This window comes from Genypterus blacodes, unplaced genomic scaffold (assembly GCF_046128005.1).
Source record: "Genypterus blacodes isolate CSIRO-AG114 ecotype Tasmania unplaced genomic scaffold, CSIRO-AGI_Gbla_v1 ptg000076l_1, whole genome shotgun sequence".
NCBI classification, from domain to species: Eukaryota; Metazoa; Chordata; class Actinopteri; order Ophidiiformes; family Ophidiidae; genus Genypterus; species Genypterus blacodes.
Genome location: NW_027466885.1, coordinates 8185954 through 8200637, shown reverse-complemented (window position 1 = coordinate 8200637; position 14684 = coordinate 8185954). Strand labels below are relative to the sequence as shown.

General features: G+C 46.4%; 1 protein-coding gene across 1 annotated transcript in view; it reads right to left on the bottom strand.

Moving 5' to 3' along the window:
- Positions 1-14684, bottom strand: part of pola1 (polymerase (DNA directed), alpha 1) — a 40002-nt gene that overhangs the window by 20221 nt on the left and 5097 nt on the right. Inside the window, exons 21-33 of the mRNA XM_076158343.1 lie at positions 14480-14609; positions 14147-14266; positions 13954-14038; positions 13735-13859; positions 13366-13515; positions 13158-13280; positions 3336-3368; positions 3117-3209; positions 2812-3017; positions 2570-2702; positions 1742-1873; positions 1390-1564; positions 491-672 (exon numbers count right to left, since the gene is read on the bottom strand). Of these exons, the coding sequence (XP_076014458.1) occupies positions 491-672; positions 1390-1564; positions 1742-1873; positions 2570-2702; positions 2812-3017; positions 3117-3209; positions 3336-3368; positions 13158-13280; positions 13366-13515; positions 13735-13859; positions 13954-14038; positions 14147-14266; positions 14480-14609 (1687 nt within the window). The remainder of the gene's footprint in view (positions 1-490; positions 673-1389; positions 1565-1741; positions 1874-2569; positions 2703-2811; positions 3018-3116; positions 3210-3335; positions 3369-13157; positions 13281-13365; positions 13516-13734; positions 13860-13953; positions 14039-14146; positions 14267-14479; positions 14610-14684) is intronic.

The following is a 14684-nucleotide window of genomic DNA, read 5'->3' as shown; positions in this document are numbered from 1 at the left end:
ACCGCGTCTCTACGGATTAATGCTTTACACCGACAAATCCTTCATAATGAAGAGTCCTGCTCTGTATCTCCGCCTGGTTTGTATCTCTGCCTGTATTTTGAACTTTACACATTCTTCTTCTGCTGCAGCTTAAGCAATAAATGTTTTAATATATTTGAAACGCAGCCCTGCACAACCTAAAATAGAGTTTACAAGTGTTGGGTGTTTAAAGGATTGACCGTCTGACGAAGGGAATTAGGCAACATTCCTCTGGGATGATGTAAAGTCTAACCTTAGGTTGCCAATAATTTCATTTATCTATATTGGAGGAAAAATGTGTGCAGTAGCTAAAACTTTCCAACTGCCATTAATCCTGCCGCTTTAGGCGTTTAAGAAACACACATTTTGTTTCATACATGACTACCAAATACTTGAAAATGAGGCAGGATGAGACAGACACAGCACCGTTTGTCTGAAACAGTAGAAGAAGAGCAGTAAGTAGTCCACTCACAGCTCCTTCGAAGACGTTGTCGTAGACGTTATCGGTCCCACACTGGGGGCAGGCAAAGGTGAATCTCTCGCAGTCTTTGTAGCGCTCCTCGTCGGTTAGCTGGACTGGTGCTCCCAGCAGCGCCTCACCCTCCTCCTCCCTCTGGTACTGCTGGTGGGCCCTGAAATGACCAGGGTCCAGACCTGGGTCAGGGGGAACAGTGACAGAAATGGCGTTAATAGTGAATTATCAATTAAAACAAGAGATGATTTTACCCAATCACAAGTCACGCCGATCTCATCGGACAATGAAACTTTTATTACTTTGCAATGCGGTCGGCCATGTCGTCTTTTCTATGTTTGTCTATCTCAGCTGTCAACAGACCATAAAACAGTAGGAGGAATCGCAACTCTGGCGCTAAGGCCAACATAAAGAGAGATTAGGAACATCACTTCTGAGTAAACTGTGTCCCACAACGCCACATGGCCTCCGAATATTTATAACGCCGCATTTAGGATTCTATTGTTATCTGTTAAACACACGTGGGTATTTTTGTTTTAAACAGTTCAGCCTGAGTGTGGCATCACCACTGAAATGGTAGTATTGTATTTATTGCCCTTTATTTGTTGTTTGAGTTGCGCTAATAAAGAAAAATAAGCACAAAATTCAGGATAGGATTGAGATTTTCATGCCATAGTGGCATATTTTATACAATAACCACTTCCTTTGCAGATATTTTAATTACATATACTCACCTGTACATTTGACATAATTTCCCTCTTCTGTGTTTTGTCATTTTTTAAAGAATAAGGGAATTCTACACTTCAAAGCTGAACTGTAAATCATAATTAAACACCGACAACGGCTGTGCCACTGAGTTATAATTACGACACCACACATCCCGTCACCCAGCCGCTCACCCAGCCACGTGGCGATGAGGACGCCGTCGATGCCCTCGATGGGGTCGCAGATGCGGGACACCACCGGGTGGACCTGCTGGGCCAGGTAGTACTGGGTGTCCAGACTCAGGCCCTCCTGCTTCTGGAGCTGCTCCAGGGCGTAGGCTCGCTGACTGGCTGCCAGAGTGGAGCCGTCCTGCAAGAGACGGGAGGAAATGTTTATCTACCGCACAAAACCCATTACTGGATATTCTAACTAAAATATCATTCATCAGTGAAGTTCAGTTCCAGTGTTGTTGAGTAAAGTAGTTCCTGATATTTGGTCTCAAACTTACTAAGCTTTACATACACCCGAAAAAAATCGCACACACACCTTGCAGATGATGTAAGAGATTGTGTCTCCAGCTTTGACCCGGCGGCCACCCTGCGAGTTGATCCACAGAGCCACGTGGACATGAGGAAGGCTCTTTTTGTCCGGATAGTCCTGAGGATCCTTGGTCAGAGCCTGGAGTGGAGGAAGAGGAGGAGAGGATGGTGGAACGGTAATGGAACAACAATAAACAGATATTTGGTTGCAAACACTCTGAATACAACCTGACGAGTTCATCAGGGACGAATATATCAAACTACATTTTCAACTGGACATTTAATGTGTGGTCAAAGGCGAGAAAAACCAATGAGACAGAAACGAAACTCCATTTCGGTTTAAGAGCAGTAGAGAAAGTAACAAACAGCCAACGTCCGCCAGAGCCTCACAAAGGCTTAACTGGCTCCTCTCTGCACTTGAGTCCCCAATTTGAGCTTATAATGCTACAGCGTTCTATTAAGTCTTCACTTGTTCGTCAGTTTTGTTCCCTCCGTTGTGTGGACTTGCACTATAATTTAAAATGCCCATTCCTTTCACAGTGAAAAGCTACGTTCATGTTCATCACGCCTACGCACGGCGCACGTTTGCACATGTGAAGTGCAACTCGGCGATGACAGCTGGACTACAAGGACACACACACACACACACACACACACACACACACACACACACACACACACACACACACACACACACACACACACACACACACACACACACACACACACACACACACACACACACACACACACACACACACACAAAAGCAGGATTTCATTATCAAAGAAAAGTAGAAATGGAACGGAGGCATGTGAAGCAGAGCCGTGACTTCACCTTGTGTATCTCGTACTGGTTGAGCGGTATGGCTCCGTCCGCCACCTTCCCCCCCACTTCCACCAGGTGCTTCTGAATGTTCTCCACAATGACATCGCGACTCTGATCTGACAAGAGCTGACCGATGACATAGCTGAGAGAGGAGGAGACCGGAAATATAGATTTTTACTTTCCATAATGGCGGATCAGTAACTATCAAAAGCGTTAAACCGCACGAGAGGTGGATCTGGTTTCATTCTTACTTGCCACACTCCTTGGCCAGGTCGCACCAATCTCGCCGGACAATGTCCAGGCCTTTGAGCTCCTGCTTCAGGCTGTAGCGCCCATCCCCGTGCTGTTCCACCACCAGGGCGGCGTATTTCTTCTTCTTCAGCAGCAGGAGCGACTTGAACACGCCGTCGATGTCGATCTCCAGCAGCTTGTACAGCTTGTTGATCTCAGCTTTCACCTGAGGGCCGTGAACACATTCTCGTGAGATGATGCTTTTAAGGCCCAGGGGGTAAAATGGAGAACATGGAGATCAAGAAATACACCCACACATACACACCTTATTCCCCAACTTAAAGACTTCATCCAGAGATTTGCTGTTGGTGTTGATCATAATGGAATCAGTATCTCCGTAGATGACTTCCAGATTCATCTGATTGAAAAGGAACAAAATAATTGATGTCAGGCTTTGGGATCGACCTGCTTTGAGTTACATCATTGATCAAAAGGGAATCTGAAGAGACTGGAACAGCCAATAGCTTGTCAATAACCCGCCTACCTTCTGAACCATGTCTTTGGTGTGCATCAGAATCTGAGGAGCCCAAACACAAACATGAGGCATTACAGCATGCACAAGCAGAGTAAACAAACATATCACTAGGAACAAACAATGATTAAATATTGATTTCTTTCCCCACGTTATTTATTATTTGTGTGTATGTGTGTGTGTGTGTGTGTGTGCGTGTGCGTGTGCGTGTACGCGCATGTGCCTGTGTGTGTAGTGTGTTTGTGTGGACACGGCAGCGGAGCAGGTGACTTACTTTTAAATGGGGGATAATTGGCTAAGAGGGCAATTATGAGACCGTGCTGTGACAGCCGTCTTTTCCAACCTACATACATCCTCCCTGGGCAACACACACTCACACGCACTAATGACTCGTAATGGCCTTTAACGCCCGCAGAGTGGTTGACGGACAAATAAGGAGAATTCTGTTAATGCAGGTTGTCTATTGTGTATGCACGTGTGTGTGTGTGAGTGTGTGTGTGTGTGTTAGAGAGCGAGAGAGTGAGAGGGATCCTAACAGGTGGGGGGCCCAGAGGAGAGGAGGGCTGGAGGCTTAGGGTCGCTAATATGAGGGGGGTCGGCGGGACAGAACGCAGTGTGACCTGTCACCAGCAATCTGCTCCTCAATCAACCGCCGGCGCATATACACACACCCCGCCAACACCGAGCCCGGCCTGGGGACAAGGACGCGGCTATTTCAGAGTGCGAGGAAGGGGCGGGGCGCGACAGAGCGGGGGAGGAGACAGGGGCGCTCCACTCCCTGAAACCAGAGTGCGACTTAAGCATGCTTTATGGGCCGCTACATACCACTGGATGATCAGAAGAGGGGGGAGGGGGGCGCAGAATGGCCTCCTCCATTAGGGCATGAGGTCAAGGTCTCGCCACAGACACAAACTTACATGCACACGAATGAGGGACTAAGCATGTGCGCTATATTGTCAAAATTCATGACATGAACATTACATGAGCCTTGGGACAGACTGAGGACTATTGGTAACCTTAACAACCAATATGCCAATGACTACTAAGGTCCTATTTGCATTCGTCTATTTGTATCCAGAAAGTTTTGCCTTATCAAATTGAAAATGCACAAATACCTATTAGAATCGGCTGAGCCAGATACATTTTTGTTCCGGCGGAATGAAATGCTGTGTGATGGAGACGCATTTGGGTCGTGCCAATAAAGTGGGACATTTTCGTTTTTTGAGACGTAGCTGCAAAATGAAATCATCGGAATTTGACATTTCTTTCAAAACCCAGAAACATTGCTGGCGTGAGGTTGGAATGGAAAGAATTTGAAGTGAATGCGTCACGCTGAATGGCTCAAAGTCAGACGTTTTCATGATCGCTCCTCCAAAAACCTTCAAGCGGTCGTAGCTGTAACAAAAGTCGCGACACCTTCAGACTCACATCTCAGAGCTGGAGATCATCTACGTCTCAACTACTGTATTGTCTTCACAGCTTTTTCACTCTGGTCTCTCGACTGCAGACTTCACATTGCGTCACATTGCCTCAGCTTGTAAGGCTTTGCACGGTCGGATTCCGCGCTTCCATCTGTGCTTCGTTAACTCCCCGTGAGCCCGATTGGATCCCAGGCTCTAACCGGAGGATCTCCCCTCTCCGACTGGGTCTTAACCGTCTATGTGTGAGGATTTGTGCGTTTGGTTTAAATGATTTGTTTAGTTTTCTATTCCATCTATTTTATCCCTCTGTTAATGTGATCATAGTTTCACACGTTGCGTAATAAATTGATTTGACATTACCTCGAGGTCGAGGTTTGTCACTGAGAGTAAGCAAATTGTGATGCATTTTTGGTCTGTGCATCAAAATTGAATAGATTCACCGCCTTAACTGCATTACAATCACACCGGTATAAGCAAGCGGTGGAACGACTGGAGGGAACAAACAGTACATAAGGGACAAGAAGTGACGAAGAAGGTGACAGAAAAAGAGGGAAAGCTGAGTCTAGCGAGAGAGGGAGCGCAGTGTGGCGAGAGTGCGTTGACGTAATTGATGCGTGGACTCATTTAGACGCGTTTTCCATATGCTGTCAGTTACAGCGGGACGGACAGGTTTAAAGAATGGCCTGCGTGAAAGACAAGTCGTTTGACCATGACCCCGGAATGTGTGCGACTGATGATTATGATGAAGATGATGTATGTGTGTGTGTGCACTCTGCTTTAAACACATACCAACACATGAACTATATGGACAAATGCAAACACGGCAGCCCCAGGGGGCAGAAGAGTGTGTGTGTGTGTGTGTGTGTGTGTGTGTGTGTGTGTGTGTGTCCACATGGGTGATTCTCCCTTCAAACCAGCTGAATAAGCGTCTTTTGTGTTAACATTTACAAAATGTTGATCCAACACTCAACGCTCACATTTTGTATCAAAATGCTAGCATGCGTTTTTTCTTCCATCTGAACTGTTGGATGCACAGTTCTCATGTCTGTGAAGGTTTTTGTGGACCCTGCTCGACCTGATGGCTTAATTCTGCAGATTCTGCATTCTGCCTTTATGTTGTCACTATTGTCAAAATGCATCCAAATACTGCTTTTTCCAGCTGTCACTCATCTTTTCGCGCACTGCACTCACCGCACTTCTCGCTCTCTCTTTCTGTCCTGCTCTGTACCTATAGTAGACCAAGACCATCCTATCATTCTGTGTTGTATTGAGTTGCAGAAAAAATAAAAACAGCTCTCGGCCGGCTCACATTGTTCACCTTAAAGAGCCGGTCTTTGAGCCGGCTCGTTCCCCCAGCCGGAAAGTCCCATGAAAAGTTGCTGTGGAGTTTGGTGAAGTGGCGCTCCACAGACCCGCAAATGAGACATGCACACACTTGTCCTTCACATTTGTACATTACAATTCCTCATGAAAATAGTATATTTGTTACCTTTTATTGGGGCTATTTTCAGGGCGGTCATCGTCAAATTTGGCGTTCACTTGCTAGCCGAATGTTACCGTGTCATGTATCCAAACATGACAGCAGCGTCATTGGACTGACAGCTGATTGGCTTATTATCATTTTATGACAAAAGGGGGCGGGATATCTGTGAATTTGATTGGATAGAAATTTAAACGGCATTACCAAGTGACGTAGCGTTGTCAAATGTATGTATTCTTTGAACCTGTCGCGAGCTACTCAGAAACCTGTGGCGAGCTACTGGTAGCGCGCAAGCGACCTGTTGGAGACCACAGGATAGATGTCAAACAGCAGTGGTGGTGTGCTATTTCTGCCATTATAAACGTATGATAATCAGCCCTGAGTTTGCTACTTCACCCAGTGTCCACGACTTGACTGTACACTGCATGTGGATTATTATTACCGTCTGCGCCGTGTGCACCTGTGTGTATGTCTGCATGAGTCGTACCCATTAGCCGTGTCTAATAATGCAGCCATCACGCCAACTGACGAGCGGGCGCAGCCTTGTTGTGATATCTGCCTTCTCCCACTTCTTATTTCAGTCATTTGTTGGCCTTATCATTAGCAATTTATGTGTCTTGTTGTCGCACAGCTCTTTTTTATTTATTTGCCGGTGTCCCCCTTCAAAACAGCTTTTGTCTTTGGCAGCCTGTCATTTTAACGAGGAATTTTGTCCTTAAAACGATCCGCTCGCCTGAGTGATGGACGGCTGATAGACTTGAGAGGAAGCGGCAGAGTAACAGGCAGGCCGGCGAGGAGACAAGTGAGGGGGCATCCCAGCCGCTCACCCATTTTTGAACCTCTTCACACGTGCACACAAAACGTATGTATAAATACCCCCCTTCACTGCTCAGCAGATCAGAGGCGGCATGTTAAACCTGGATGTGGCAGAGGGCCTTAGTAAAAAGAGCCCGGGGGCAACAGTGACGATTGTTTTGAAGAGCGCTGGGCTGAAAAGCATTTTGGAGATGACAGTAGGGCCGACTGAAATAGCACCTGTGGAGGAACGCACCGCCATCAGAGCCTGGGGGAGAAGAGAAGAGAAGGAGGGGGAGGGGGGGGGGGGGGGCTTCATGGCACGTACGCATGCGTGATCACACTCAGAGATAAATAACTAGTCTTTCACCAACACAACCTGTCACACACGGTCGCGTATAAAAAAGATCCACCGTCTCTCCGTGTATTCAGACCCACGCAGAATGAACATTCTTTCACACGGACGCACACAGACAGACAGACACACACGCCTGTCCTGGCAGATGCCGCTGTAGTCGCCGTGTTCTCATGTATGCGGTGGGAGCGGTCCATCTGGTTGTGAAGCTGTATCTCATTTAATACAACCATTGATCACAGACAGCAGCATTCATGGAATATAACTGCACAATAACAGCAATCCGCTCTGATGTATATGTATCAGCCCTAAACAAAAGACTTGCATGGACAGAATCCTTAATGGATCCCGGTGCATCCGTGACAACGCTACCAGGTTTGTTCCCACAAAGTCCAGGTAATTGTATCAATTTCATGTAAGCGACATTAAATCTAACACTTAATTTTGATATACAGAAAACACAGAAATATGTGACAATTAACGCAAACAGCACTGCCAGCATCCACCAAAGTCAATTTAAACACTGACCAGTCTTTATTACTATTAATTTTATTGATAATCTATTGTTTACCAGAGTTGTGTACTGACGTGCTAAAAAGTCTTTATTTCGTCAAATTAACTCAACAAAAACAATTAAACATCTCATTGCTTTTGAGGTGCTGTGACCATCAAATGGGGCATTCTAAATTAAATATGAAAAAGTTACTTTATATTCTGTTGATTGATAATTCATCAGCTTACTCCTTTTGGTGGTACAACACACAAATTTGCTCCGGAAAACTTGGTTTCCAAAGCAACACAATGTGACGTTTTTCTGAGAAGAGTCGTCTGAGAATCACAAAGTAATTTTTGGAATTCGCTCCCAAAATAAAAAGGTTTGAACAGAATTCCACACGCATAACTGTTAATTGCCCAATCCAAACAATCTTTCAATTATCTGATCCATCAGTGACCCAGATGAGGACACCATACGTCAGATCAATCCATTATCAGTTCTAATCCCTGCCATTAACCCAGTCTCACATGGTCTCATTAGTAGGTATTAATAAAGTCGCAGTTTAGATTCTGAAACCTTGTCCCGTCCACTGTTAGATCTCACAGACAAGCTAATGTGGCCAAAATAGCCTCAGTGCTCCCATGTGACTATTTGTTAAGTCCACTCCTATCAGGAGTAAAGCCAGCTCTTTAAGAGGACGAGCGGAGCCTGGAAACACGCAGCCCTCATTTCCCCAGACACCAGTGTACATGCATGCGTGTGCAGAACAACACGCGGAACAGCACAGACCAGCTTATGTATTCTTATATCTAATTCGGGGAAGTGTAAAAATGACCCCTGTGACTCAGAGACGGTGGCAGCGATTAAGACCCCGAGTGAAAGAGATGGGGGCGGCGGTGATACATGGGCACCATCGCGGACGTGCCATGACAGACGCGCGCACACGGCCGCGGTCGGGTGGCTGAAGAATTCCTGCGTCTAATTCAGGGAAACAAAAATGATTTGTGATTCTTCAGACAAGAGGAATGACAGAGCCCGAGTGAGGGACACCAGCGGCATCAATGTTTACTCAGACTTCATTACATACACACGCGGCGCACACTGCATGTAGGTTTAACCCAAACCAAACTTTGACCCTCCACACCCTGAGCTCTGTCACCCAAGCTTGTTTCTATGCTCTTCTTTGCATGCCATCCAATAATGTCAACTACAAGCTCCTGTCAGGCTGTTTTTAAACACAAGGACAGAGACTCAATTACAGCAGAATGGATTTCAGGAGTCAAACACCATCCTGAAACACACACCTGTTCTGGGTTGTCAGGGCGGCTGGCAAAAAGGGACAAGGTTCAAACTAATCTGCGTTCCACAACAATCAGCAGCTTCCACTGGCCTGTGTTGTTAACATCACTCGATTAGCGTACACACACACACGCGCCTTTGTAACGATTGGCCTAACCTGCTACCACTTGTAACGCCACACACACATTGATGATTGAAGAGCCAAAACAAATTAACTCATTTAAAATAACTCAACAGCGAAATCTGAACTCCACTCAAACTTCCTTCATTAATTTGTTAAGAGGATAACAGATTAATAGCAGCGCCGGGCAAAAGCAAATGTAATTCCCTGAATTTGTCGTAGCGACGTCGCCGATCCACGGCCGTGGGCACAGCGGATGATGAAAGTCTTCGTCGCACGACCAACTTGTCGGGCGGCCCATTATAACCACATGTAAGATGTCTACGTTACATAGATCTGTTTCTCTGCACCCAACTGTTCTCTGGCCAACATACAAAAGAACCCAAAATAACGCTGCAGGGTTGAGGGGGACATCAATCTGTGGTAGACCCTCGGCCCTGTAATCCAAAACCTTCACCTTCCTCTTAATACCCATCATCCCCCCCTTAATACCCACACATACCAGGACAGACTAGGGCCACAACAAATGGTTCACCGACAAAGGGCAGAGTTCGGCCAGTAGCTCACACGTGTGTGTGTGTGTGTGTGTGTGTGTGTGTGTGTGTGTGTGTGTGTGTGTGTGTGTGTGCGTGTGCGCGCAGACATACAACGACCATATGCAAGGAACATACGCACGCACAGAGCCCAGTTACAAGATGACACATGGATATCAACGCTTATGTGCAGACGGAGACAAGACACACACACACACACAGAGTAACAGACACACAAGTTTGGTTAGAAGCTAAGTGGGGGCTTTCCCCTCTTAACTTGGCAAATCTGATCAGAAGAGCCACGGCCAAGGCCCTGTCATCCCCCTCTAAGCCCCCTCGTCTAAACTCCTCCCCGGGCTAAGAAATCTCCGTGGCTCTCGGCCTGACTCAACCCGCCACACAGAGGAGGGGAGAGAGGGGTTGGTGGGGGGGGGCGGAGGTTAGGCCTCAATTTAAAACAAGAGTGTGAGAAAGACGAGAGCTCAATCAATCAATAAATACACAGAACACATGCCCATTCACCGGGACACGCATCCGAACAGATGAAGGGAGTGCGGCAAGGGGGCCAGGGCGAGCGGATTTACACTGCGGGCGGGAGTGTCGGCCGGGTGTGCGTGTTACAATTATAAAAATAAAAAGCCTCCTAAATCACAATGTGAAAGTAGAGTGCAAATGTGACGATTAAAATGGGGGCGGAGGTGCAAACGGCACGGCCCACAAATACACTGGAAACCAGCTATAAACGCCAGCTGGCTTTTTTGGCTCTCGACAGTCGGAAACTACCAAGGACTTCTCCGCCTGTCGGCGGTGAACTTTCGGGGGCAGCACACAAACTAAATAAAAGCTGCTGCGCTCCCCTCCAACTGTTCTCTCAAATCAAACCATCAGCGGAAGGTCAATGACTAAGTGAAACAAAATCACTCAAATTCCGAAGACTAATTTTTGGTTTATATTAAAATGTTTAATGAGTGTTGACGAGCAAGCGAGGAAGAATGGGTCAAATCCTCCTGCAACTTGTTAGCCTGTTTATGTCTTTTACTGTGGTTTGCAGAGGACGCAGAGATGCTTCATAACTGCAAGGAAAGTGCAATTTCTTAATAAAGTCTGAAACTCAAAGGCGTATCAAGACGTTATGGCCGAAAACAAGCAATACAATAAATCTACCACACACAGGGCAACACGAGTATCCCACTGGACTTCACCGATGGGACAGGCCTTCAGATAATGAGGGTGTGAGTTTATCCAGATACTGAACATGTATAAGGAGCTTCTTTGTGTTTTTAAGATTGACTAAGCCAAAGGACCTTAACAACAGCATCTGAAACAAAAAAACAAACGCCTGGACGTATATTTTAGAGATTATCAAATTAAAGTTTAGTTTTTGACAGTGGGCATCAGACGCCTGGCTGTGGCTATCTTAATGAAATGCTCTCCCCCTACACAGGAGCAGCATTATAAATAGACGTGTCTAGGATCATAGCTACAAAGTAAACAAAACACTAAGCAGTCTGAAAGCAGGACCCCCTGCTGCCTCAGCGAGGCGAGGTTCATGCTATGTACTCACCACTTTGTGGCTTCAAATCTGACTGATGACCTTTGGTTGCAATGTCTCTGGTCTGTCTCATCACTCTTCACCGTGTGCAATGTACTAATGCAAAAACATCCTAATAAAACATAAGCCCCCTCTTTTTTTATTGTCCCCTCAAGCAGGCTGCGTAACTCGAGAAGGTTGAGAAAAAGTTGGAAGCGAGGCAGCCCGTCAGCATGATTCAAAATTAGTTTGAGAGTACCTTGAAGGCTTTAAATGCTCCCATTAGAACAGAATCCCACTATAAAAGCACAAACAAAAACAACTATTTTTAAACGGGTTACAAAACCCAAAATGCAGCCGTGTCTGTCCATCAGCTTGCAAGTTTTAGAAACAGATTTAAGATAAGGATTCTGGTTTACGAATCGCTGGAACAAGGGCTTGGATATGTCTGACACGCTTGTGATGCATTCCGTCGACACCCCTCTTTAACACTGGCCTTTAAGTTGTAGCCTGGAAGGTGACCAAGTCTTACGGCTGAGAAGCTTTTAGTGCCTGTGATCCTCATGTGAGAGGAACTGACAGTGACGATCAAATCAGACCAATGTTAGATATCAGATTTACAATAGATATTTTTGATGGTTAGGGTACTTCTCCGTTGTCTGCACGTTTTCTACTGCATTGTTATTTTTGTTGGTGATTCAAAGAGAACCTCCCCAATGCCTCCAAGGTCCCGGGAGAAGCTCTGACTCACATGGAGGCGAGTAAGATCATGAGCACAGTTTATTTCCCGTCCTAAAGCCAAAACCTGCATCCCACGTGTAAAGTGCAACAATGTCACCGTTTCAGGCAACAGAAACTTAATCCGGGGCCCTGGTTATGGAGGAAGCGAGAAGGAGGTGAAGTGTAATTAACCCGTACACCTCTGGCTGCTGACAAAGACACCAGCGGAGAACATGTACATCTCCGGGGAGCGAGGAGCATCGCATGCACGCACCTTTCACAATTTGGCTCTGACTCCAGGCACAAACAGGCTGACAAAATGACAAACACACACACACTGGGTTGCTGCCCTGCCCTCTATTAGGGAGCACAATGTGTATGTAAAGGGATCTTAATGAAGGACTCCCCTGAGGCAATGCCTGATGCCTCTGCTGAGGATGTGTACTGTTAGAGCTCATTAAACGATCACGAGTACAGCCTCTGACATGGTGTGTGTGTGTGTGTGTGTGTGTGTGTGTGTGTGTGTGTGGTGTTCAGTTGCAATACCGGATTTAGCCCTTTATGTCATGCTGTACACATGTCTCTTTGGACCGATTTTGTAAGTGTGTCCCCGAGTTGTTCCATTCAACATGCGTGTGTTAAAGGACGTTGTTACACCATCGCTCTTTCATACGTTTGTGTGTCTGTTCGTTTCATGTCTCACAATATCAGAATTTGGTTACGGAAATATAGTTACACAGAGTTATGGATACTGTGGGGGGGTGGTCGAGTTGTCTCATTCTAATTTGAAGGCATAGTCATGTTGTCAACTGTGCAGAGGAAGAGGGACAATTGTGAGAGAGAATATAGGGGAAAAAAGGAGGAAATCTGGAGGGGAGGAAAAATAGGACACAGGAAAAGGTGTTACACGGTCTAGCAGTGCCCTCTTGTGGATGATTGAAGTGATGCACAGCCCCGTGTACTCTCCTTCCCTTTCAAGTAACTCCAAAGACGGACAACCTCAATATTTACCGTGTGTCTTTGTATTCCCTGTCTGCTATCTGTTTGCCCACAAACGTGTGTTTGTGTGTGGTCTGGACTCACCTCTCTTCCCTTGTATGTGACCAGGGAGGCGAGTGGCTTGGCATAGAAGCGGCTGTAACTGAATCCCAGGCATCCGTACATGCTGTTAGCGGTCAGCTTCAGAGCCTTCTGGCGGATGTCGTACTGAGGAACAGAGTAATGATGCATCAGCTGACATGCAGATGGGAGACCTGCATGTGTGTGTGTAGATGTGAGCGCACGTGTGTACCTGCATGTAGAGGTCTGGGTTGAGGTCTTGCTGTTTCATCAGCTGTTTGACCTGCTTACGACGCTCAACCAGCTTCCTTATTTCCTTGGGCAGTATTCCCATTTCCAGGCCGGTATCTGGAATCTCTGGAATCTCCTCTGGTTCGTCCTCCTGTTACCATAGAGACTTGCATTATAAGTGAGTAGAAAGTAGGTTTTCTTTCTGCGCTCAAGAGTCAAATTCAGGATGTAGGACCTGGATGTTGAGAGGCTTTTTACACACACACACACACACACACACACACACACACACACACACACACACACACACACACACACACACACACACACACACACACACACACACACACACACACACACACACACACACCTCGGTCTTCTTCCGTGTGTTGTGAGCCTCCCTCTGCACGGTGGTGAAGCAGATGTTGAACTCTTGGATGATTGAGGGGTACAAGCTGTTGAAGTCGAGCAGCAGTACAAACTTATCGTAGAAACCTGTAGTGAGACACAAACGTGAAGGTTGACATGTGAACACAGGAGTCATGGCTAAATTTAAAATATAATTAAAAACGGTAAAACACATCCTTACCAACTTTGGGGTCCAGTACCAAACCTCCAGCATAGGCAGCTTTCTTCTTCCTCTTTCCCTTTCCCGCATCTTCTTCTCCCTCAGCCTGGTACACAGAAATGAAGAGGTCACAACCAAACCACACAAGGAGACAGAAAGTCCACTGTTTTGCCTGACCGGGAGTATGAATGAAGAAGTGTGTGTGTATGTGTACCATCTCTAGCTGGGCCTTTCTGAACGAGGGCTTGTCAGGGACGATGTAGTTCTTGTCGTGGAAGGCGTGGAGCAACAGGAACTCGTTCCTCTCGGCGCGGCCGCCCATCAGCGTGCGAGACTGCAGAGCGGAAGAGGAGAGTCATCAGGTGATCGGATGCTGAATCTCTTCCTTCAAACGACTTTCTGATCTAGTTTCCAGTATTAATACACAGAATTAAGCAATAAATGGCCACAACAGGGGCTTAAAGATTTCAACCATATCTTTTGACAAATGTGTCTTTTATCGTGTCAGTTTGCGGTTGCCGTTAAGATGGATGTTGGCGTCCGTTACCATGACGTTGCCGGCAATGTTGGTGATCTGCAGGGCGAGTGGCAGCACGTTGAGCTCACACATCATCTGGAGGATCAGCTTGGCGTCTGTCCACGTCAACTCCAACAGGTACAGCAGGTGTGGAGAGTCACTGACAGAGAAGCGTTCACAAGATAACTCAAAACACACTATTCAGCAAAAAACATAGCAGATGAATTGATTGACA